Below are 23,998 nucleotides of genomic sequence, written 5' to 3' on the forward strand. Positions count from 1 at the left end.
CATAGTCTCCTGAAATAAACTATGTGGTACTAGGATAGTGGGCAGAACCAAGAAAATTCACTTGGATTCTCTGAGGTCTTTTCAGAACTAGAAGAGAGCTCTTGCTCTTCCGGCACAATGTTTGTTCCAGCTCTTAATTTTGAGCTGTTTTAGAGATGAGGGAATAATTCTTTGCCTAGAACAGGGCTTTGTCTCTAATTGTCTCACCTCTTCAACAAATTGATGCACACTCCTATAGTTCAGTGAGGACAAAGCAAGGAGTCTGGACATGATTCTGACTTCAGAGAAATAAGGACTATTTCTGAGCCTTAGCACCCTCCCCACTAACAGTTGGATGATTGTGTGGTGAGCATCAAAAGTCCTGGTGCAGGATGCTTCAAAACCCTAGTGGATACAACCCAGGACAAAGATTCAATACAAGTAGCATCACATTCACCTAAGCCTTTTGACTAAGCTCCCCAAAAGTTTTTTGGGGTACATATAGCACTCTATTCCATAGCTTCCATATTCCATATATTCCATAGATGTATTCCATAAAACAAAATTTTAAAGAGTTTGTCCAAGTGCACAAATTAGATCTTAAAAGAAATTCTCCCAGACAGTTGCAAAGACAAGCTAAATCATTTGTCTAGCAATAGGAGTTCAGCATAAAAGCTATTCCAGTTTTGGGAGTGATGTTACCATTGTGTATAGTGTAACCATTTCCAAAGAAAAAGGATTGGATATACACATTCATCTATGGACAGAAACCAGTCCATTTATAAATAGTAGAAAGGCTGTTCAAATGCAAGTTTAAAATATGGAGTCATAGGCTCTCTCATAGGACTTTAGAGCTGGATGGGATCTTAGAGACTGGCTCATCCAATCCTTCATTTTACCAAAAAAGAAACTGCAATCATTTGGTGAAGGTCACACAGCTAAACGGTTTTAGGATTAGAAACAGGACTTCTGAATCCTAGGCCAGTGTTGGGTTTAAAATTGTGAATGGAGTCTTGGTAGGGGGAAGGTCATGTGTTGAATTGGGATGTATGTTTAAAGCAATAAAAGATTTTTGTTACTAATAATTTTATCTTTAACACAAGTACCTGAAAAATATTGGAACTGGATTTGGACTTTTAAAAACCTTTTCTTTATGCAATAAAGTGTTTAATACTATTGTTTTTAAAAGCTTTAAATCAGGTTTTATTCTACACTCTAGCAAGTGCCATTTTTACAGTTTGAATATGAACCCATTTCTGTATAAAAATGTCAAAATGATTACACAGATACATTGTGCAGAATACTGAGCTAAACCAGTTATGATTCCATTTTTTATCATGATATTGTGGCCAGTTATTCAGATAAGAAGAAAACAGTTATCTTTACATGAAAGTGAAGTATTTTGTACTGTCTCTTGTTTTGTCAGTCCCTTTTTCATTCTTGCCAAAGGACTCAGATCCTAAGAGAGGAAAACCAATGCATGGAAGTGATTAAAAGTTTTCAGCCCAAAATGAGGCTTCTGTCACAGAGGATTCTAAGACTACCCTAGATAAGCCTTACAGTTACTCAGAAATTCCCATTTCCTCACCCACTGGCCTAAAGCCAGTTTTGGGTCTTGTAGTCCCAAAATGGAGTTCGAAGAAGAGAATGGGGGGAAGATGGGAAAAGGTGTAGGAAAAAACATAGTTTCATTATGGAAGTGCTAATCCTCCCTTCTTGGTCTGAATTGACTATATAGACCAGATGGTGAAGGCACCTGTGATTTGATCCTCTCTGTAGTGCTTTGTAAACTCTCAGTAAAGGAGCATCCTGAATAGATACTATGTCTTAGACTGTGTCTGTGACTTTTCACAAAATTCCTTCCCATCTAGGGTGTAAAAATAAAGCCTAAATGTCTCATTGTGCACACAAGACTCTATGTTTAATGGCTCTTCCAATACTGTTGATTGAAAGCTCAATTGAAGATATTTGCTTTTCAGCTATGTCGACTCTACAAATTTATTGAGCAGAAGGGAGATTTACAAGACCTAGCTACAACAGTAAACTCAATTATAAAACAAAAAACAGGTGTTGCCCAGCTGGTGAAACATGGCATGAAAGATCTGGAGGAGGTTGTTGGACTTCTGAAGAAGCTTGGCATAAAGGTTTGGAAACTGTTGGACCCATCTGATTTGTAATAGTAATAATAGCCCCAAGACAGTAGCCTTATTTGATTTACTTCTGGCAAGTCATTTTTTTCCTAGAATTCTTCTGAACTAGTTTTTGTTTTCTGATATACAACAGTATCTGTGGTTTAAAATAAGATTTTATATGAGGGAGCTGGGGGGCATTATAGGGAAGCACAGGAAAAATAAAAATTCAAAATCTAGGTTAAGATTATTTCTCAGATACTTAGTAGCCAGACCACCCTAAGCAAGCCACTTAATTTCTCTCAACTTCTGTTTCCTCATCTGTAAAATGAGAAGAACTTAAAAGCAATTGCCTCATAGGGTTGTTCTGAGACTCAAATGGGATGATGTGTATAAAACTGATTTGCAAACTTTAAAACATTGTATCAGTGTTGTCAATTCAAACACTCTGCAAGACCAGTTAGGGGACTTGGGGATTATTGTTTTGACTTAGTATTATGATGTAGCATAATAGGGCCAAACAGGCATGATACCAAAACTTGCTGCCTGTTGTAGGTACATACATCGGGCGTTATGTTCTACATTTTTGGCTCTCTGCCTGACACATTTGTGATTTATGGATTTGCAGGTCTCAGTCAATTTGGGCCTTGTTTATAAAGTACAGCAACACAATGGGGTAATCTTCCAATTTGTTGCATTCATCAAACGGAGGCAAAAAATTGTGCCTGAAATCCTTGCAGCTGGTGGCAGGTATGATCATTTGGTAAGTCACCCTTTAAATTACTTTTTCTTGGACTTCTGATATATGTGGTATTTTACAAGGAGTAGACACTCAGTTCAATATCTGTTGAATAGTTAGTTGCATGTTATCAACAGGACTATGCTGTTGTTTTCTTAGATCCCCCAATTTAGAGGACCTCAAGCCCTGGGACCAGTTCCTTCTGCTATCGGAGTCAGCATAGCTATAGATAAAATATCTGCAGCTGTTGCCAACATGGAAGAACCAGTAAGTTTGGCCTCTTGTCTTTACCTTCCTAAAGGGCTGGCTTCATGTCAAAAAGCATTATTTTTCTGTTTTGCAGTAATTCACAAGGAACTATAGATTAAAGCAACAGTAGCCTGAAGATTTAGGATCTGACTTTAATTCCAGACGTCACAATAACTATTGGCATCCTCATAGCATAATCCCTTCTAACTCAGTAACACTGGTGCACAAATGCAAATGTAAGCTACAAAGCTTTAAATTGTTCCTTTGCTTGAAACACAGGAAAAAAAGATGGGCTTCCCAAAAGGGAAGAACACCCTTTTGATATTAGAGTGTCATTAATTTCCAACCAACCCTAACAGACTAAAATTTGAGTATGTCATTTTGAAAGAAATAATTCTACAAATCGTTTTGCATTTGTAGTCCCAAATGTGGAACACTAATTAAGGAATTAGCATTCAAATTAAGGTGACCTCCTCCCCTGCAGCTCAGCTCCCATGTGCACAGCCTAAGATCCCGATTCCTCAAAGCATAAAACCTCTCTGTTTCTGATGTAGGTTACAATAAGCTCTTGTGACTTACTAGTTGTAAGTGTTGGTCAGATGTCCATGTCAAGGGCCATCAATATCATCCAGAAACTCTGGACAGCAGGAATTGCAGCAGAAATCATGTACGACTGGTCCCAGGTAAAGTGGAAAAGACATTTCATATCAAAGGTTCAAAAAAATAATTTCGTTAATGACAAATCTTATTGTTCCCTTATAGAGCTGTCAGATATTTCTCTCTAATTATGTCCATTTCCTAAAAACTCTGTCATTAAAGAGCTTGAGACTTTTGACCTTGGGTTTCTTGTTTTATACAGATATTGATAACTCAGCTCTACTTTTACCCTCTTAAAGGGATACCTTCAGATAATTAACTGGCCCTGTTCAGTACTACTTGCAGATTGCTGTAGTAGCTGCTAATACCAGTTTATTTTTGTTTTTATGAATATCTTTTGTTTCCACATCATTTTCATTTCTGAATATTCTTCCTCTAACTTCTCTACTCAACATGCCTTCTCTTATAACAAAGATTTTAAAAGAAAAAACAGTTCTGCAACACCAGCCATTACAGCAGCTGTGTATAATAGCATATGCCATATTTAACACCCCTATCATCCAATCTCTCCAATGAAAAGAGAGAGGTACATTTTCTAATTTGTCTCTAGGGACTACACTGTCATAATTTGTTGTTTAGTCATTTCAGTTGTGTCCTACTCTTTGTGACCCCATTTGAGGTTTTCTTGGCAAAGATATTCGAGTGGTTTGCCATTCATTCTCTAGTTCATTTTATAGATGAAGAAATGGAGATAAACAGGGTTAAATGACTTCCCCAGGGTCAGCTAATAAGTGTCTGAGGTCAAATTTGAATTCAGGAAGAGGAGGCTTCCTGACTCCAGGCCCTGCACTATTCACTGCGCCACCTAGCTGTCCCTGTTATAATTACAAAGCACTTATTTACGTTTACATTGTTATAGTTATTGTGTTTATGTTTTTTCTGGTTCTAGTCTCTTTGGTAAAACTTATGGGGCAGTAAAATATTAAACTCATGTACCACTATTTAAAATATATCCATACATATGTGTCTATGTATGTATGTATGTATGTATGTATCTGTATATCTCCATCAGCCAAGGGTATCTCTAGTTTGTTTCCAGTTCTTTGCTGCAATAAAAAGTGCCGTTGGATATTTTTGGCATATGTGAGACCTTTCTTTCTTCAATTTCTTTAAGGTTCATAACTACTAGTGTATCTCTGATTTAGGCTGTGGAAAATTTAGCCTCTTTTTAAGTATACTTCCAAATTATTATTCAGAATAATTGGACCAATAACACAGTTTCATTGTCATTGGATTGGTATTTTCCTATAGCCACTCCAATAACATCTTTTTTCATCTTTGCTAATTTGTTAGTTGTAGAGTAAAAGTTCAGAATTGTTTTGATGTGCACTTCTTTTATCATTAGTGACTTGAAGCAGTCTTTATATAATTGTTAATAGTTTGAAGTTCTTTCAGAAGTATTCCTATTATTTGACCACTTATCTATTGAAGAATAGTTTTTGATCTTAAATATTTGTGTTAATTCTCTCTATATATTAAATATCAAACCCTTATCAAAATTATTTGATGCAGAGGTTTGATTGTTCATGCTTTTCAATTTCATGTAATTGAAATTATATTACATTGTTTAAAAATTTCTTCTATTCTTGTTTGGTTAAAAATTCTCTCCATAGCCATAATTGTGAGTTTTCCTTTTTTTTTTTTTTTTGCTGTATCCTTTTTTATTTAACTTGAATATCCATTTGGAATGTATCATGATATGTGGTTTAACATGCTAGTTTAAACCTGCTGGGGGTGGGGAGTGCGGCACAAAATGTTTTCCAGCTTTCTCATCAATTCTTTAGCTTTTGATGCTGTTTTTATTTTTATATTATTGTCACTTCTCATTTGCCTTTACTTTTCTCATGTGTTTTCTTACTTGATATGAAAAAAAAAATGTGATTTTGGTAACTTATCTTAATGCTGGCAGATTTTGGAAACCTCACCATGAATCCTAGTGATAGTTCCTATTTACACCCATTCAAAACATCAGTAAAAATGAAGACTACCCAGTGTCTAAAAACAAAGGATACCCTTAGACCCAGCAATACTGCTACTAGGCATATACTCCTAAGAGGTTAAAGACAGAGGGAGAATACCCTTATGTACAAAAATATTTATAGCTGTAGGAAAGAACTGGAAACAATGTGGTTGCCCATCAATTGGAGAATGAATCCACAAATTATATTACATGAATATAATAGAATGAAAAGGATGGATTCAGAGAAACTGTAAAAACTGATGCAGAGTGAAGATAATATAACTTTTTGAAAACAAGCTATTAGTAATAGAGATTTATCATTTTTTAATTTTAAAGGAAGCAAAAAAGTTGTTCTCCTGATCAGTGGTCCTCTCCTTGATGAATATTTTATACTCTGAGAAGCAACAGATTTAAGTAATTCATTTCAGAATAAAAGAAATTAGCAATTAAGACTTCAGGTGTTTGTTTTATACTTCCTTTTACTATTTATTGTTTCAGTCTCAAGAGGAATTGCAAGAGTATTGCAGACATCATGAAATCACTTATGTGGCTCTTGTTTCCGACAAGGAGGGGAACCATGTAAAGGTAAAGATTCTAGAGAATTATGTGGAGTTGTGATCCTATGCATGACTGTGGAACACTTTCTGGCAGGACAGGTACTTTGCTTGATACAGTTTGGAATCCTTTACACTTTGCCTGTCCCTTTGAAATAGTGTACTTGCCAGAGAAAATGCATCAGAAAACAACTGATCTAGATCTGAAACCTTTTAGATACTTTTAACTATAATGATCATTTTTTTTTTATCATTCTTTTCCAAGAAAAGATCTAGTAAGTTCTAGAGATTTGTTTTTTTTTATCCCAGTTAGCTAAACCAGGTCTTGGAATCTCATGGCCCAGGTCGGTCACTGAGAGCCAAGGGTCAGGGAGTGTATTGTGGTAGGCCACAACTGACCTGGCTGGTTACCACAACCAACATTTTTTGGTTATTTGGCATTTTTGGAAATTGGATTTACCTAAAAAAGCCTAATCACTGTTAACCTTTAGAAGTTTGGTTAAAGGAGACAGTGATATAAAGTTATTTCAATTCCCCTAAAACTAATGAACTTGTACAAGGATCCAGACTAAGTCTGACTGCTAAACAAAGCTTAAAACACATTTTAGAGTCAACCCAATTCAGGGTCAAGAAAGGAATTTTCTAAGTAAGATAAGAGAGCTGATGAGGTGTTGATTGATTTTACGACCTAGAACATCTGTTTTATTTTTCATTAACATGCCATAACATAATATATGCCCCACAAAATATTTAGATAAGAAATGGTTCCACTATTCAAGATAGTGTCTTAGGTTCAGGGTCTCATCCTTAGCAGAAGAAAGAATGCTCTTAAGTTAGCCCTATCTGTAGTTATTTACATAGGAAGAGATATTCTCTGAGTTTACTCAGAGAACAAAGAAGCTATTGGGTCCATTTTATGATGTCTGTTTTCTTCCTGTAAGGAAAATGTCCCAAGATAAGGGGAAAATCCAACTTTCAGCCTCATCTGGTCTCTGGAGTTGCTGACACAGGAAAAGGCATTTTTAAAGCAAAGCAAAGCAGTCTGTTAGATTAATTCAGACCTTGGCCAAAAATATGATATTTAATGATTATCATTATCTGTGGTATTTCATGGCCTGTTGCCTTATTTCTGACTATTTTTAAAGGACTAAAAAATAAGCATGAATTCAGCATCTGTTTGGAATAGTGAGCATTTGTAATCTGATACAACAGAGCTATGGAATATAATATACAACATTGGTTTTGATCAGTTAACAACCATTTATTAAGTGCCTACTATATGACAAGCAATGGGATAGAATGACAAACATTAAACAGTCCTTGCCTTCAAAGAGCTTAAGTTGTATCAGGAAGACACATATATAAATAAGTATATACAAGGCAAATCAGGGGGAAGGAAGAAGGAATTTGCAGCAGGGAGAGATCAGGAAAAGCTTCTTGTATAATGTGGGGCCTAAGCAGTGTTTTGAAGGAAATAAGGGATCCTAAGAGGCAGAGAGATAAGGAGGAAGGAGAGTCCAGGCAAGGGAACTAGCCAGTGCAAAGGCTAACACACGTTTCTTCCCGTTTTCTCTAGTTTGAGTCTTCTGAAAGCACAGACAAGCTTTTAAAGCAAATCCAGGAACTATAATATGGATAATTTCCTATATCACAGAAACTTAAAAACTAGAGTATACACACAATACAGATGCTTAAGTATCTCCACACAGAATTACAGTGTAGCTACATTTGCATATCATACAGACTTAACATTTATTGAGTACTTGTATGGAAAGAATGTTATTTTCTAGTGGGGAATGACCTGGAGAAATCATCTGATTCACCTTCATCTTTAACATCAAACTTAAAGCATTTTGTTATACTATGGTGGAACAACAACGTCATCTTTGTATTTATTTATCATTATTAATCTTGTCTACTTCTTTAATATAAAAAGTTTGTTTGGAATCCATTATGAACCTGCCTTATAAGAAGCTAATGATTCCTGTCATTATTCATCACCTCCAAAATAATAATAATCATGATATTCTCTCATTACATATATTATTGAAAATGTTCAGTAATACTGATTCTTGCAAAATAACTGTTTTGAGTTTCTTTGGAGCAATATAACTGCTTAGTGTGGAACATGAAGGAAAAGGAAAAAAAGGAAAAGCTAAGTGCTTTACAAATATTCCCAATTATTTGATTCCTTAACATTATTGGGACACAAAATGAAGCCCATAATTTTACATTGTCTATAAGACAAAACCATTATAGTGCTGGCTGTTACTTAATATTTCTACAACTCATATGGATTCGACTTTTTGGCTTCAGAAATCTGCAATTTATCTAGTTGTTCCATTTCTTCTTATAAGGTCAAATCCTTTGAGAAGGAAAGGCAGACAGAGAAACGAGTGCTGGAATCTGACCTTGTGGATCACATGGCACAGAAACTGAGGACCAAAGTCTGTGATGAAAAGAATATCAGGTAATAGAACAAACAGAAGCTAGTAAATGCAGATGCTTCCATAACTATAACATCCAGATTCATTTTAAAATTAGGCCACTGTGAGTGATGCTTAATCAAAATAGATTTTGATGGATGTATTCTATTCCCTTTGGAAAGTTCTGAAAGTAATTTGATGAGACAATTTTTAATATTTTGGGATGTACCTTCTTGATCTTTAGTCACATACATTAGCACCCCAAGGTCTCTTTTGTCATTCTTAATGTATCTGTAAGATGAGGGGTCTATCAATATTTTTCTGAAATTGATGTTTGTGAACTATTTTATTAAATTATTTAAAAGAAATCCAATGAAGAAACCTCTAAAATTATTTTTTTTTTTTTTGCTTTTTGGAGGGCAGTTGGGGTTAAGTAACTTGCCCAAGGTTACACGGCTAGTTTTTTGTGTGTGGGTGTTAAATGTCTGAGGCTGGATTTGAACTCAGGTCCTCCTGACTTCACAGCTGGTGCTCTATTCACTGCAGCACCTAGCCACCCCTAAAATTATTTTAATATGCATGAGATTTTTAAGTTTTTCTACCCCATTCTGCCCATTTCTACCATAGTAGCTTCATCCCTTCCTTTTTTTAATCTGGTTCTGCCTCAAAGAAATAGTTTTCATCTTGCATTTATCACTGAATTTTTGCAGTGACAGTGTAATGTTACTGAAGTCACTTGGTAACAGACAACTAAAAGCCAAGGGACTAAGACTAAACAAGAAATAGTCAACCACTTAACAAAGCTGGCAAGAGACTATTAAACCATATGATGTCAGATGAGATTTAGTTGTAGCAGAGGATTTAAAATTTTTAATGTAAGTGGCTTGCTTTAGTAATCAATTAAATATGAATACTTCCCTTTATTTCTAAGATATAAGGCTATTGTGCATTTCAAAGGCTTTAAACTTAATTCATTTGCTTTTGGAAGAACATCCATTCACACCTTTGAGAAGGCTGACTTTAAATTGTTCTATAGCCATCCTCCAAGGTATGGGCTGGGGTGTGCTGTAACTAGTATTTCCTAGTATTTGAAGGGAACAGAAAGAATTTCTATTATAGTTCATTTAAATTAGCATCTTATGCCAAGTCAGGATTTTTAAATCTAGCTAAACAAATTATAGAGTATTTTCTCTTAAGTAGTTGTTCACTTGATATCCTGTGTCATTTTTTTAACTTACTCTTGACCAACAATTGATGCAAGTTTATACCTTAATGGTCAAGAGAAAAGCATTTCTGTAGGCAAAAAATTGATTGTAACTTACATTGATATAGGTTGCTTTTGCCTTCTTGACTACTTTTTCTAATTGTTGTTGTTTGCTTGTTTTTAGAGAAGCTTCCGATAATCTTGCAGGGCAAAATCTGAAGGGGTCATTTTCTAATGCTTCAGGTATTACTACTAATTACGGACTGAACAAAATAGTTGTAGTGTCTGACTTGATACTGTATGTTTGCTTTGCAATGCTTATACTATGATTTTGGCTAACTCCTAATAATACAACCTCCCCCCCCCCAAAAAAAAAATTATACTTCTCCAAAAGATTGTTCAATAAAATAGAGTTTACTGGGCTATTTTACTGTCCTTTGAAACCTCTAGCCTAAAAAAAGTATTCTTTATAGTATACAAACTGTTAGTTAGACCAGATGTTATATACTTGGGTGCTAACCCTGTTTTAACAACTTGTGTACTTTAGGCAGAGTTTAAGCTCTCTGTGCCTCTGTTTGACTCACAGAACACATATAGACAATTCTCCCCATCTCACAGATGAATAAGAATTAAATCTGTAATTTCTTGAACGAAAGTAATATATAAATGTAGTTTTCAGTAAAATCAAAAGAGAATCTAATACCATCAGTTTTTCCCATTTAGGTCAAAGAGAAGCTATTTGGGTTTCTAAGCTTCTACAGGAGTCTGTATACCAGTTGGGTCAAATTTTGTCAGCATTGATTCTGTACCAGCATCAGTGAAAATAGTATATAACTAGCTGAAATCTGAGAGGTTATTAGGTTTTAGAAGATTTCATATCGATACTGTCTTTAAGTTTGTAACTATAAACAAATGTAGTCTTTGGTCAGCTTTCTGTTTCTTTGTATTTTAACTTCTTGTGCATTTAGTGGAAGTGAATAAAGCTATTTTGAAATTCTCTTTGATTTAGGTTTATTTGAAATACATGGAGCAACAGTTGTTCCTAATGTGATTGTTATAGCCCCAGAGAAGCTATCAGCCAGCACCAGGAGGCGGTATGAAACTCAGGTATGCACTGAGGCTTTTTTAGTCTTCCAATCTGTACCTTTGGGAGAATGTAAATAAGGAGAGGAAATAAATGTGGAAACTCTGCTAAAAGCATAACACCTTTTCTTCCTACCTCCAAAACTTAGGATGCTTCTGAAACTCAGCAAATTAACAAAAACTTAACCTGTGTAACCATAAGTAGGTCACTTCACCTCTCTGTTCTTCAGCATTCTCATCTGTAAACAGGAGTAATATTTGCAGTACTTACCAGACAGGGTTGTTATAGGGAAATAGCTTGGTGAATATTTAAATCACTATGTTAAGTGACCTGTCTACAGTAAGTTACAAAGGCAGCAATTCCTTAGGTATTCTTGACTCTTGTTTAAAGGATCTAAACACAAATGTTCTAACCTTGCTCGATGAAAAGTAGACTTTAAAATGGCCTTGGAAGATGTGAATAAGTGAAAAGAGTGTTTCAGATCAAAGTAAGAAGCAGGAATGAGCATGGACACTGGCTTAATTGGGGACAGAAAGGCATAGTGGAATTAAATTTGAATAACAGTTTAGATTTATATAGCACTTAGGTGGTTTACAAAATTCTTTCCTCACAACAACCCTGTGAAGTAGGTCTCCATTTTACAGATGAGGAAGCCAAAGTTCTAATAACTTGTCATAGCAGTTGAGTTTAGAGCTAGAATTTGAATCCAGCCCTCTCCTGACTCCCAAATATAATGGTTTTCCCACTGTTATATTCTGCCTCTCATAATAATTGACAGAGTTCAGGTATGGCAATGTCTATAAGCAATTCTGTTGGCTTAGATCCTTAAGTATTAACCAGTTTATTAAATGTTCCCTGCTACATCCATCTGTAATACTCCCTTGCTGTCTGCTCTTGCTTTCTTCCTACTATTACAGTTAGCTTAGTACTAAAATCATTTAGAGCACTATCCTACTGAAACCCCGTATTCCTGTTCAATCTCCTCAGTTAATCACTGATATGGGTGTCATGAGCTGCTATCACCAGTGATCCTGGTTTAAGTAGCAAGAAGAGAAGGATGCTAAACAGGTGACCAAGGGCCCTTGTGACTTTTATCTCAATTCCAAGATAGAAGAGAGCACTAGTAACTGTAGCTGCAAAAGAATGGGGGACCTGGTCACAGAGCTAGGCTGAGTGCTTGTGCAGTGGCTATAAGCGGAAAAAGATCCCTTCCTGGGTAAAGACTAGAGCACAGATGAGGAGAGCAGTGACCACACCTCTCTTTGCATCATACCACCTTGAAAGCACAGAGCTTGCTCTGAAGCTTGGGACAGTGTCCCCTCCACCCTACGAGGATGGTCCAACTTTAACATAAAGTTAAAAGTCAAAAAATAGGCTGGAAAAATGAGCAAACAACAAAAATGAACCTAACCATAATAAGTTACTATGATGACTGGGAAAATCAGGACATGAACCCAGAAGAAAACCATGTCAAAGCAGCTAAATGCAAAGCCTCAAAGAAAAATGTGAATTGGTTACAGACCCAAAAAGAATTCCTGAAAGGGGTCAAAAAGGATTTTTTTTTTTAAGCAATCGGGGTTAAGTAACTTGCTCCAGGTTACACGGCCAGTTATTTCTGGGTGTGGTGCTGAGTATCTGAGCCCAGATTTGATCCAGGTCATCTCGACACTGGAGCCGGTGCTCTTACTTGCTGAGCCACCTGGCCGCCCCTTAAAAAGGATTTTAAAAATCAAATAAGAGAGGTACAGGAAAAATTAGGTAAAAATGAGAGTAATGCAAGAAAATTATGAAAAGAGAGTCAACAGCTTGGTAATATAGGCATGGAAAAATACTGAAGAAAATTAACACTTTAAAAAACAAAATTGGCCAAATGGAAAAAGGAATGGAAGAAAATAATTCCTTAAAATTTAGAATTGGGAAAGTGAAAGCTAATGACTCCATGGAGACATCAAGAAACAAAACAAATTCGAAAGAATGAAAAAATAGAAGGTGAAATATTTCATTGGAAAAACAGACCTAGAAAATGGTTTGAGGAGAGATAATTTAAGAATTACTGTCCTACCTGAAAGCTATGATCACAAAAAGAGCCTAGACATCATATTTTTTATAGAGTATTTTATTTTTCCCAATTATATGTAAAGACAATCTTTGACATTCATTTATTTTTAAATTTTGAGTTCCCAAGTATAGACCAACATTTAACATTGTATACCAAGATAAGGTCAAAATGGGTACATGATTTACACATAAAGGGTGATACCATAAGCAAATTAAGAGAACATGGAATAGTTTATCTCTCAGATTTATGAATAAGGAAAGAATTTAGGACCAAAGAAGATATAGAGACAAAATGTAAAATAGAGCCTTTTGATTATATAAAATTAAAAAGTTTGCACAAACAAAACCAATGCAACCAAAATTATAAAGAAAGCAGAAAACTGGGGAGAAGGGGGAATTTTGCGACAAGTATCTCTGATAAAGGCCTTATTTCTCAAATATATAGAAAACTGAGTCGAGTTTATAAAAATACAAGTCATTGCCCAGTTGTTAAATGGTCAAAGGATATAAACAGGCAGTTTTCAGACAAAGAAATTAAAGCTATCTATAGTCATATGAAAAAATGAATTAAATTAGTATTCATCAGAGAAATGCAAATTAAAACAACTCTGAGATGCCACCTCACACCTATCACAGTGGTTGATATGACAAAAAAGGAAAATGTCAGATGTGGGAGGGATGTGGGAAGACTGAGATACTAATACACTGTTGGTGGAGTTGTGAACTAATCCAACCATTCTGAAGAATAATTTGGAACTGCGCCCAGAGGGCTATAAAACTGTGTATACCCTTTGATCCAGCAATACCACTGTGAGGTCTTGTATCTCAAAGACATCCAAAAAAGGGGGAAAAGACCTATTTGTACAAAAATATTTGTAGCTGCTCTTTTTGTGGTGGATGAGAATTGGAAATCAGAGATTGGCATCAATTGGGAAATGGCTAAACAAGTTGATATGGTATATGAATGTAATGGAATGTTATTGTGCTATAAGAAATGACAAGCAGGATAATTTCGGAAAAACCTGGAAAGACTTACATGAATTGATGCATAGTAAAGATGTAAATTGATGCAAAGTAAAGAACCAGGAGAAAGTTGTGATATAGTTACAGCAATACTGTTTGATGAAGAATGACAAAACTGATGAAGAACTTAACTATTCTCAGCAATACAGTAGTCTAAGACAGTCCCAAAGGACTAATGATGAAGCATATTATCCACCTCCCAAGAAAGAACTGCTGTTGATTAAATACAGAGATTAAAGCACGGTATTTTTCACTTTCATTTTTTTCTTATTCAAGTTTTCTTGTACAAAATTACTAATATGGAAATGTTTTACATAATTGCACATATATAACCTATATTTGATTGCTTATCCTCTCAGAGGGGAGAGATGGGGGGATAGAATTTGGAACTCAAAACTTTAAATAAACATGTTAAAAATTTTGAAAAAAAAATTTGAGTTCCAAGTTTTCTCCCTCACCTCCTCCCCCCCAAGACAGTAAGCAATTTGATATAGGTTATATATGTGCTATCATGTAGAACATATTTCCATATTAGTCATGTGAAAAAAGAAACAGACCAAAAGGGGCAGAGGGAAAGTGTGGAAAAAAAATAATGAAGTGCAAAATAGTATACTTCAATCCACATTCAGATTCCATCAGTTCTTTTTCCGGATATGGAGAGCATTTTTCATCATGAGTCCTTTGAAATTGTCTTGGATCATTGTATTGCTAAAAATAGCTAAATCATTCACAGTTGATCATCATATGATATTACTGTCACTGTGTACAATGCTCTCCTGACTTCACTCTGCATGTGTTCACTAGACATGATATTTCAAGAAATTATCAAGGAAAACTGCCCTGATATCCTAGAACCAGAAGGTAAAATAGAAATTGAAAGAATCTGCCAGTTACCTCCTGAAAGAGATCCCAAAATGAAAACTCCCAAAATATTACAGCCAAAATCCAGAGCTCCCAGGTCAAAGAGAAAATATAGCAAGCAGCCAGAAAGAAACAATTGAAATATCATTAAGCCACAATCAATCACATAAGATTTAGCAGCTTCCACATTAGAGGATCAGAAAGTTTGAAATATGATATTCCAGAAGGCAAAGGAGCTAGAATTACAACTAGGAATAACCTATTCAGCAAAACTGAGTATAACTCTTCAGGGGAAAAAATAGGTATTAATAAAATAGAAGATTTTCAAGCATTCCTGATGAAAAAACCAAAGCTGGGTGAAAAAGCAAATCATAGAAACAATAAGTAATTTCATTAAAGAGAATGAAAAAGAGACAACATACCAGAATTTATGGGATGCAGCCAAAACAGTACTTAGGGGAAAATTTGTATATCTAAACACAATAAAATAGAGAAGGAACACATCTGTGAATTGGGCATGCAACTAAAATAAAACTAGAAAAAGAACAGATAATCCCCAATTAAACACAAAACTGGAAATCCTGAAACCAAGAGAGAGATTAATAAATAAGTTGAAAGTAAGAAAACCATTGAATTAATAAATAAAACTAAGAGCTAGTTTTAAGGAAAAAACAAATAAATAAAACGAACCATTGATTAATTTGATTAAAAAAGAAAATCAGATTACCAGCATCAAAATGAAAAAGCTGAATTCACTTCCAGTGAAGATGGAATTAAAGCAATTATTAGGATCTATTTTGCCGAATTACATGCCCAACTGTGAATGACTTAGCTATTCTCAACAATAAAATGATAACAAAACAATTCCAAAGGATTTGTGGTAAAAAAAAAAAAAACTGCTAGCCACCTCCAGAGAAAAAACTGATGGAATCTGAATGCAGACTGAAGCATTATTCTAGATTTTTTTGGTCTGTGTTTTCTTTTGTAACATGAGTAATGACTACCCAGGTATAAATCTATTTATTTCTTGCCTTCTCAGGGAAGAACAGAGGGAGAGAATCTGGAACTAAAATTTTTTTTAAAACTGTTAAAATTTTTTTTTGCTTACATGTAATTAAGAAAAAAATAAAATTAAATCCCCCCCCAAAATTTCATAGACCCCAGATTAAGAACCCCTACCCTAATGTTTGGTTTGCAGACAAACAATAGGAAGATGTCTTGTTTCCACATGTTCTGAATTCAGTCATCTCTTCTTGTAGGTGCAAACAAGACTCCAGACTGCTCTTGCCAACCTTCACCATAAGAGCAGTGAAATTGAAATTTTAGCTGTAAGTCCTTTCCTTTGATATTATTGTAAGAGCAAAATTCTCAGAGCTCAACTTTTATAAATATTTTGTATTCTTACATGATTTTCTCAAAGGTCAACCTTATGCAAAATTAGAGCATGACACTATACAAAAAATGTGAAGGCTTGGGGGAAAATATCAAAAGAAAAAGGTTTTTTTTTTTCCTTTTCCTTCCCCCCTGTCTCAACCCAACCCAAAAATGGAAAAAAATTATAATATCCTAAGAAAATCTCCATTTTGTTTCTGAAATTTTCTAGGTGGGCTTTTAAATCTTAAGTCTACATATGTACATGTATTAGATCCCTTTTTGGGCACAGAGGTGAGGGGGAAATTATGATTTATTTGGGATACCAGAGCTTTGTACAGTTGACATTTATTTCATTTCCAAATGTAACAGCATTTAAAGACTTGAACAGTGATTTTCAAGTTCAGTCTTTGGTGACAGTGTATAATACAAATAATCAGTTAAGTTGACCAAAATTGTCCTATCAAATACCCTTATGCAAACTTATATCGTACATTTCCCTTTTCCCAGGTAGACCTGCCAAAAGAAACAATTTTGCAGTTTTTGTCACTAGAGGTAAGCAAGGTAGATTCTGCCATAACTAAGTATTGGCTTAGAAAGAGCCAAACTTTAAATTCCAAAAGTTTGAGTAGTTTTTGCCATTAATGGACCAAGGTGAAGTTAGTTTTCCTTAGTGATATTAATTGTTTGGACTTGGAAATTTGTAGAGATTACTGATAAACCTTCCTTGTATAGAAAATATCTGCTCCTAAATTATGTATTAATGAAATCATTTCAAACATTTATCTTCTCCTAATAGGAAGGAGCAGAGTTCTAAGAGTCACTACCAATTGAAGATTAATGAAAATGTCAATTGTTTTAGGACATAAACAACTATAAGTAGTATGAGACTCCTGGGAACAGTGGTGCATGGCATCCTTCCCAGCAATGGCCTTAAGGACTCTCTCTCTTCCTTATCCATCTCCCCATCCCTGAGTTTGTTCCAGGTGCTAGAATCTCTAGTTACAGTTATGATCAGTCACATGTATCTCCCCTTCCCTGTTTTAATTTTAGAATCTTTAGAATGTTATGTTTTCTTTTGAACATATACCTGAATAGACAGTAGAACCCCTTAATTACATTCAGCCCCAACTATAGCTAATGTATTATAATAAATGACGACTTCAAAATTAGAGCTTTCTCTCACCTGCTTAAAATATCTGATACCAGAGATGTCAATGGATCCATGTGGTTGCTTCTGGTGCCATCGTACTGATTCTATATTGGTAACTGATCATTCATTTGCCACTAATATATTATGAAAGTGGTATCTGTCATACATATCTGTCAAAGGGGAGCAGAAAATAATTTGCCCAGTATCATCACGGTAATACAGTGATAGCTGGTATACATTCCCAAAGTAGGAGTGGATGACACCAAAGGGCCTATATGAAGTGGCATATAGCATTTTAATTCTAAAAATAGATTCATCTTCCAAGAGTTAGAGCAACCCTCTTAAAGATTTAAATACTTACCTCTGTGTGGTTTCTCTTTAAGTACTTTGGTCCTTGGAAGAGCACTAGTAAATCCCATTAGTGGTGCCTAAGAAGAGCCATATCCTTCCCCGGTAAAGAAAAGAAAAATCTAAGTGTACCCTGCTGTTTAAAAAGTCTTATCTTTGTTTTCCCCTAGTGGGATGGGGATGAACAGGCCTTTAATACAACTGTGAAGCAGCTACTGTCGCGCCTGCCAAAGCAGAGATACCTCAAATTAGTCTGTGATGAAATTTACAACATCAAAATTGAAAAAAAGTAAGTTATCTGGTTAGCAGCAACAGGTTTCACACATGTCAGAATTCAAGCAGGTAAGCTATTAAAACCATCCCATGGTAGTTTATTTTCCCTGACGCTTCAGATCCCTCTCTAGCAGCACCTCATTATCCTGTCAGGGATGCTGGGGAATAAGCCTACTGACAAATTCGGCACCTGGCAGCCAGTGAAGACTGCCTAGGGCCATCATCTGGTCTCATCTTCAGCCATGACCTTATAAAGGACAAAGCATAAAAGGGCAAGGATCAACTGTTCCCACTATAAATTTATTCCCCCAGCTGACCCATTTATAGAATTCTAATGTTTAAATTAGGAGGAAATAACTGAGCGCTGCTGCTTCATTTTTAGAAAATTAGACTAACTGACCTATGCTTTGAAGTCCCAATAGAGAAATATTGCCCACTCACTCCACCACCTTTAAAGGCAGTAATGAAAAGTGTGAAACAAATGGTGACATTTCACTTGCCAAGAAAATTTCGTTAGCAGTTAACTTTCCATATTTTTGTTGGAAAAGCACTCTTATAAATGTGTTTTCCAAATAGAACCTAAAGGCTTTCCTTCTTCATTTCTTGAACCATTGTTTTTATCTGTGACTTCCTCTAATTAAAGACTTTCTTTCTTCTACAGAGTGTCAATGCTATTCCTATATAGTTACAGAGATGACTACTACAGAATCTTGCTTTAAGTATGAAGAATTAATTCATTGCACAGGACATGTGAATTGTACATAGTAGTGTTCAAACCAGACAGAAGCCTATGCTGTAATATAGAATGCTTGCTGTACAGTCATTGTAATTTTGGATAAATCTTAAACTGAGTATTCTACAGTGTATATATTAGTAGGCTGCCAAACTTTTTGGATTTAATAAATGTTTTTCATAAATCTGCCTGCTGTGCTCTTTCTATATCTTTGGAGACTGGATGTGTGAAATAACCTTTAGGTATGTTATAGTATCTAATCAACTCACTTATTCTCAGACTGAATACAACCAGTGAAAAAGGTGCTATCTTTGTCCCCTGCTTTATTGAAGAAATTGCACCTTGGAAGTTAGCTGACTTGTGTAAATATCTGAGTATGTTAAATACAGTATTCTTTCTGCTATATGCTTTGCTGAGTTTGGGTTGTTGTTCACTTGTTTCAGTCATGTCCAACTCTTCATGACCTCATTTGGGGAATTCTTGGCAAAGATAATGGAGTGGTTTGCCATTTCCTTCTCCGGCTTATTTTACAGATGAGGAAACTGAGGCAAAGAGGGTGAAGAAACTTGTCCAGAGTCACACAGTTATTAAGTGTCTTGAGGCCAGATCTGAACTCATGAAAATAAGTCTTCCTGAGTCCAGGCCTAGCACTCTATCCATGGGCCACCTAGCTACCATGAGTTTGGTACATGGTTTAACTAAATAGGAATGAAGCATCAGAAGGTGCAACTAGCTTAATTTCTTGTCAATTCTAAGCTTGTTTTCTGGCAACTTAAGAGTATAACAACTGAAGGTCTAGATTTCAAAGATTCTATTGAACTGAATATATTCAGTGAAAACAAAGAATGCTAATATTGAGGAAAAATTTTAAATTGAAGTTGAACCTTAAAACCTTAAAAGATATACTTCTTAGATTTGAAAAATGAACTACTACATAGTCACTTTTTCAATGAATTGTGTTAAATTAACTAAAATGATTCATTAACAAGACTTTAAAACTTAATAAATACCTCAGAAGTATTTAGAAAACAATCCTAAGACTACACACACTATTCAGAGGACTGCCAGCTTCTGTCACCAAAAGCCCTAAAGGACATACCAAAAGCTTTCTCATTCCTCACACAGTTGGGTTAATAATGCAAAACCAAAGGTGATTAAAAAAAAACAGGTAATGGGAATCAAGAAAGGTATATCAATAGATTTAATAATACATTGCTCTGTTCACACAGATCTCTAAAGTGACTTCAACAAACCATAGATCAGGTATACTACAAAGTGTAGAAGGGGTGAGGCTGGGAGGATGCCACATATAACATATATATAACTTGGGCAGGCCTTTTTTTCTTTTTTAATCACAGCTGCCCCTGTAAACATTAAACCTGCAATTAATCAAATGATGATCTGCCACTGAAGTAACCCCCCTCCCCTTCACACGAAGCCACTCGGCCCTAAGAGAAGCCAGTACCGCCAGCCAAGTGTCTTCAGAGTTCTGTATAGATGGTGAAATAAAGCAGGAATCCAAGGGTCCCTCACTGTGTTGCTTTGCTCTTCTTGTTTTTGCTCTTCTTGTCTCTCTTCTTTAACCCATCCATGTTGGCTCTCAGCAAGTTAGAATAGGCCTATAAAACACAAGGCAGCCTTCAGGAGAAAAGGGAGCACACCTGATTGGGTCAACACGCTTCTATAGACAAGGAAGTCATCCAGTAGAGGAGATAAGAGAATGGTTAGGAGAGAAAGAATGGAAAATACCACAACAGACCTTCCTTCTGATTCTGGGAAAGTCAGTCCCTGTGCTTTTTATATTATGACAACTTTTTCATCCCCTACTCACCAATTACTGACTTTATTTTGTTACTATGCAATTCCTATGGCAAAGCCCGCAGATAATACTTATTGACATTTATAATAATGCTTTTTAAAGGCCTGCCAAGCACTTTACCTGTATTTCATTGTTTACAAAACATTATCAGTAGGATGATAGGTCAAACCCAAGCTGACTCTGACAGGAAAAAAGCAAAAGAAATAAAGCTATGTTCTATGTCCAATACCACCATTTACATTAGGCAGCCTCATTTGTAAAATGGAAATTAAAATTGCCCCTCCTAGGATAGTACTAACTCCAATTTGTTATTTTAGTTCGGTTAGATGCCTAGACTTAACCTTGAATTCTACGTGCTAAAAAAATTGGGGAGATTCAATGAACATCAGAAACTTACCATCTGGAATTTATTCACTTCTTTAGAGCTCACCTAAAAAAATAAATAAATCAATTACCTCTACTCTCCATGCAAGATCCACCAAAGTCCTCATGGGGGCAGCATACCTCAAACTTCAAAGAACTGTGTTTTACTAGTGTACCTAGCTAAGGTCAAGGAATTGGAAGGGAAGGCTTTCCTCACTTGTTATATTCAAAGACCAAATAGTGCTTCACTCTTCAGTTCTGCTTAGAGGTGGGTTCCTAATGTTTCATTGTTAGGATCTTTTCTAAATCTTTCATTAAAGACTGAGGGAAAGCAGTCTTTGAGAAGCCTAAAGTCTCGTACAAAGGGCAGTTTCATCATAGAATGTGAAACAAAGCATCTTAGTCTATAAATGTATGGAGGTAGTACACAAAAGAAAAACTCTTCCTCATGCAACCTGCCTTCAGCACAAGTCCCATATGTCCCTCCAGTTTCTTCTTTAAAAGGAAAACCCTGTGACACAAGTACAATGCAGCTTTTTACCTCAGTAATGTAGAATGAGAAAATCTAAACAATTCTAACAGACCAACCACACTAAACAACAGGTAAAGCCAGCTTCCTGAGCATCCAACATCTCTTCAATTGATTTTTGGGAAATTCTCAAAAGAATCAATAAAAAGGCAGGATTTTATACTGGATAAAGAGGAACCAAATTAACCCAAGTCCTTCACGTGCCAGTGTTGGGGGTAGTTGAGGGGGAAAGATAATAAAAAAGCTTTATAAACAGTAAGCTAATAATTAAGTGAATTAGAGATTCTGGTGCAGCAAATAAAATGGTACTTCTTTTGTATTCACTGACTCCTGGAATGCCTCACTCTCCACACTTCTTATTAGGGAAAAGCAAAATAAAACAGAACCCTCAAGATCAATTCTTCGTTTTATCACAAGCAATACAAGGGCATAGGCTACAGTCAGCTGAAATATCAATTCAGCACTGAGAAGCTGATGGATGATAACTCACAGTAGTGGCATAGTATCAGCAGTCATGCCATCTTTCTATTAACTACTCCTGGGGACAAGGAAAATTACAGATACTCTACTTCCCCACAAAACTTTTGGAAAAAGCAAAGGGGAAATTTCGTTTCACCTTCCTCTCTACTTACTTTTCTGGTATTCTAGGTAGTAGGAGGTGGCACAGAAACAAACCAAACTATAATTTATGTCATACCTAACTGATCCCTGAATAAATGAGGGCTAACCAGTTCTTAAAGATTACAATAGGTACAAAATATGGATCTTACAGTTCCTATCCCCAAAATCCTGACTATTTCCAATTTTAAGATGTAACTATGCTACCCTTGCACCTAGCTCCCCAGAGTCCCTGCTCACCACAGTGCTGATCTTCTTTTTCCCATCAGTGGCTCTTAGCAAACACTTATTGTCTGAAGGCTCAAAGCCTTCCACAGACCCTTTCCGTGGAATGGGTTTAGTTCGACCATCATCTGCATTAAAGAAAAAAAAAATTCCCGTCAAAAGAAAAATACCAGGTCAGAATGCAATTGTAGTAAGTTATATGGTGAATATCATTCCAATTAGCTATACTATGCCAGAAGCCTAATTCTTTACTCAACAGCTAGGAAGTTGAGATGGCAATCTCTATGGCAGAATCAAAGGCCATAACAATTTCTGCCCTGGATGAGAGGAATCCTGTAAACGGACACAAAAAGGAAAACGTAGAAAAAGGTAAGCAAGACACCAGTGGCTGAAAAACCAAGCACCTCAGCAGCGGCTAACCCATCCTGGTCCGGCTCCAAAAGGGAAGATCATACAGAACCAGAGAGGGCTGCTTCACTCGTGTACCCAGGCTGAAGCCCTGGAGCCAGGCCTGGGCCCTGCCCCATGCTGGGTCTGGGGTCTGGGCCGACAGCACCTGCCAAGAGCTCCCTCCAGGGCTGGCAAGGGCGGACGTGGCCTTTCCTTTTCCTGTCTTCCTTCCCCTCCTCCTCCACTCAGAGGATCTGGAACTGCGAAGGCCTTGGGGGGGGGGGGGGGCGTCGTTCTTGTGGTAGGGTCCTGGGGATGCATGACCCAAGGCCCGGGCACAGATTTCAGGAGGTCACTGGTTCCCTCTCTAAACATAACTAAATGTCTTCATAATCCTATGTGTCGTGTTTTAAGCATTTAAAAGCATGACTCTGGGAACCTCGGGCTTATGGGGCCCAGGGAGGTGAAGGGGCTGGCCCCAAGGCGCACAGCCAGGCTCCTAATGGGGTAGACTAGCCTAGTCTGGATGTCGGTGCCTCAGTTTCCCCTGAGCGCAACTCCTCCGCTCTCCCCGCCTCCACCCCCGGGGGCAGGGGACGCTCCTTACATTTCTTCAGGGTGATGAACACGCTCCCCGACGACCGGCACTTCTGGAAGAGCCTGGTCAGCTCCGTCAGGAACTGGAAAACAACCCGCCCGGCCCGGGTTCCAGTTAGGTGGCCCCATGACGCCAATGCTGGGGAGCCGGCGAGCTCGGGCCTGGTTCTGGCCCGGCTAGGCCGAGACCCCGGGCGAGGCTCTGTTCTTTCCACCCACCTCACACAGCCCCCCGCCCCCCATCCTCTCCCCGACCCCGGCCCCGGCCCCGGTCCCGGTCCCCACCTGCTCGCTCTCCAGCAGCACCATCACAGCTCCTCCGCCCCCCAGCTGCGATCGCTCAGTCACCACCAGCCAGGGAGCCGGAGCCGGATGTGCTGTTCCAGGGAGGCGGGACTTCCGCTTTCCCAGACGTTTCCCCTGCCTCCGCCCATTGTTCTCCTTCCCTCCCCCACATTACCCTGGCCAGCCACGCCCCCTAAGTGCCTGTCTCCAAAGTCCCCTCCCCCTCCCTCTACTAGAGGAGGAGCGGAAGGGAGAGGTCTAGAGATGGAGAGGAAGGGAAAGGGGAAAGGGGAAAAGAGAGGATGAGAAAGGATGAAAGGATGAAGGCTGAGATCGAACCAGGAAGGAAGGAGGGAGGAGGAGGGGATGGA

The 23,998-nt window shown here is 37.1% G+C and overlaps 2 protein-coding genes across 5 annotated transcripts in view; one reads left to right on the top strand and one right to left on the bottom strand.

Moving 5' to 3' along the window:
• Positions 1-18,989, top strand: part of EIF2AK4 (eukaryotic translation initiation factor 2 alpha kinase 4) — a 111,518-nt gene extending 92,529 nt beyond the window's left edge. For 2 of the 3 annotated variants that reach the window (XM_069105722.1, XM_069105723.1), the window contains exons 28-39: positions 1,959-2,123; positions 2,737-2,871; positions 3,007-3,114; positions 3,651-3,779; positions 6,212-6,298; positions 8,625-8,737; positions 10,082-10,140; positions 10,907-11,004; positions 16,183-16,251; positions 16,805-16,849; positions 17,966-18,084; positions 18,730-18,989. In XM_069105722.1, coding sequence (XP_068961823.1) covers positions 1,959-2,123; positions 2,737-2,871; positions 3,007-3,114; positions 3,651-3,779; positions 6,212-6,298; positions 8,625-8,737; positions 10,082-10,140; positions 10,907-11,004; positions 16,183-16,251; positions 16,805-16,849; positions 17,966-18,084; positions 18,730-18,787 — 1,185 coding nt within the window. In that variant the 3' untranslated portion in view covers positions 18,788-18,989. The remainder of the gene's footprint in view (positions 1-1,958; positions 2,124-2,736; positions 2,872-3,006; positions 3,115-3,650; positions 3,780-6,211; positions 6,299-8,624; positions 8,738-10,081; positions 10,141-10,906; positions 11,005-16,182; positions 16,252-16,804; positions 16,850-17,965; positions 18,085-18,729) is intronic. The other variant, XM_069105724.1, reaches the window with a different exon arrangement.
• Positions 18,990-19,984: 995 nt separating this feature from the next.
• On the bottom strand, positions 19,985-23,784 carry SRP14 (signal recognition particle 14). 2 transcript variants are annotated; one of them, XM_069105726.1, is made up of 6 exons: positions 23,628-23,784; positions 23,353-23,425; positions 22,371-22,483; positions 21,018-21,050; positions 20,296-20,420; positions 19,985-20,079 (listed from the first exon to the last, which is right to left on the bottom strand). In XM_069105726.1, exons 1-5 carry the CDS (start codon positions 23,649-23,651, stop codon positions 20,331-20,333), a joined length of 333 nt encoding a protein of 110 aa, XP_068961827.1. In that variant the 5' UTR covers positions 23,652-23,784; the 3' UTR covers positions 19,985-20,079; positions 20,296-20,330. The 2 variants fall into 2 exon arrangements, with proteins under 2 accessions (XP_068961827.1, XP_068961826.1); XM_069105725.1 differs by having other exon boundaries at positions 19,985-20,420.
• Between the last annotated feature and the right edge of the window lie 214 nt (positions 23,785-23,998).

Source organism: Petaurus breviceps, unplaced genomic scaffold, assembly GCF_028583685.1.
Source record: "Petaurus breviceps papuanus isolate PSGF00001 unplaced genomic scaffold, PetGlider_PUasm1.0 77, whole genome shotgun sequence".
NCBI classification, from domain to species: Eukaryota; Metazoa; Chordata; class Mammalia; order Diprotodontia; family Petauridae; genus Petaurus; species Petaurus breviceps.

Coding starts and splice junctions, on each gene's coding strand:
- SRP14 (XM_069105726.1), bottom strand. CDS start 23,651: ATGGTGCTGCTGGAGAGCGAGCAG. Junction 23,426..23,627: donor TGCTGCTGGAGAGCGAGCAG/GTGGGGACCGGG, acceptor GTTGTTTTCCAG/TTCCTGACGGAGCTGACCAG. Junction 22,484..23,352: donor GTTCATCACCCTGAAGAAAT/GTAAGGAGCGTC, acceptor TCTTTAATGCAG/ATGATGGTCGAACTAAACCC.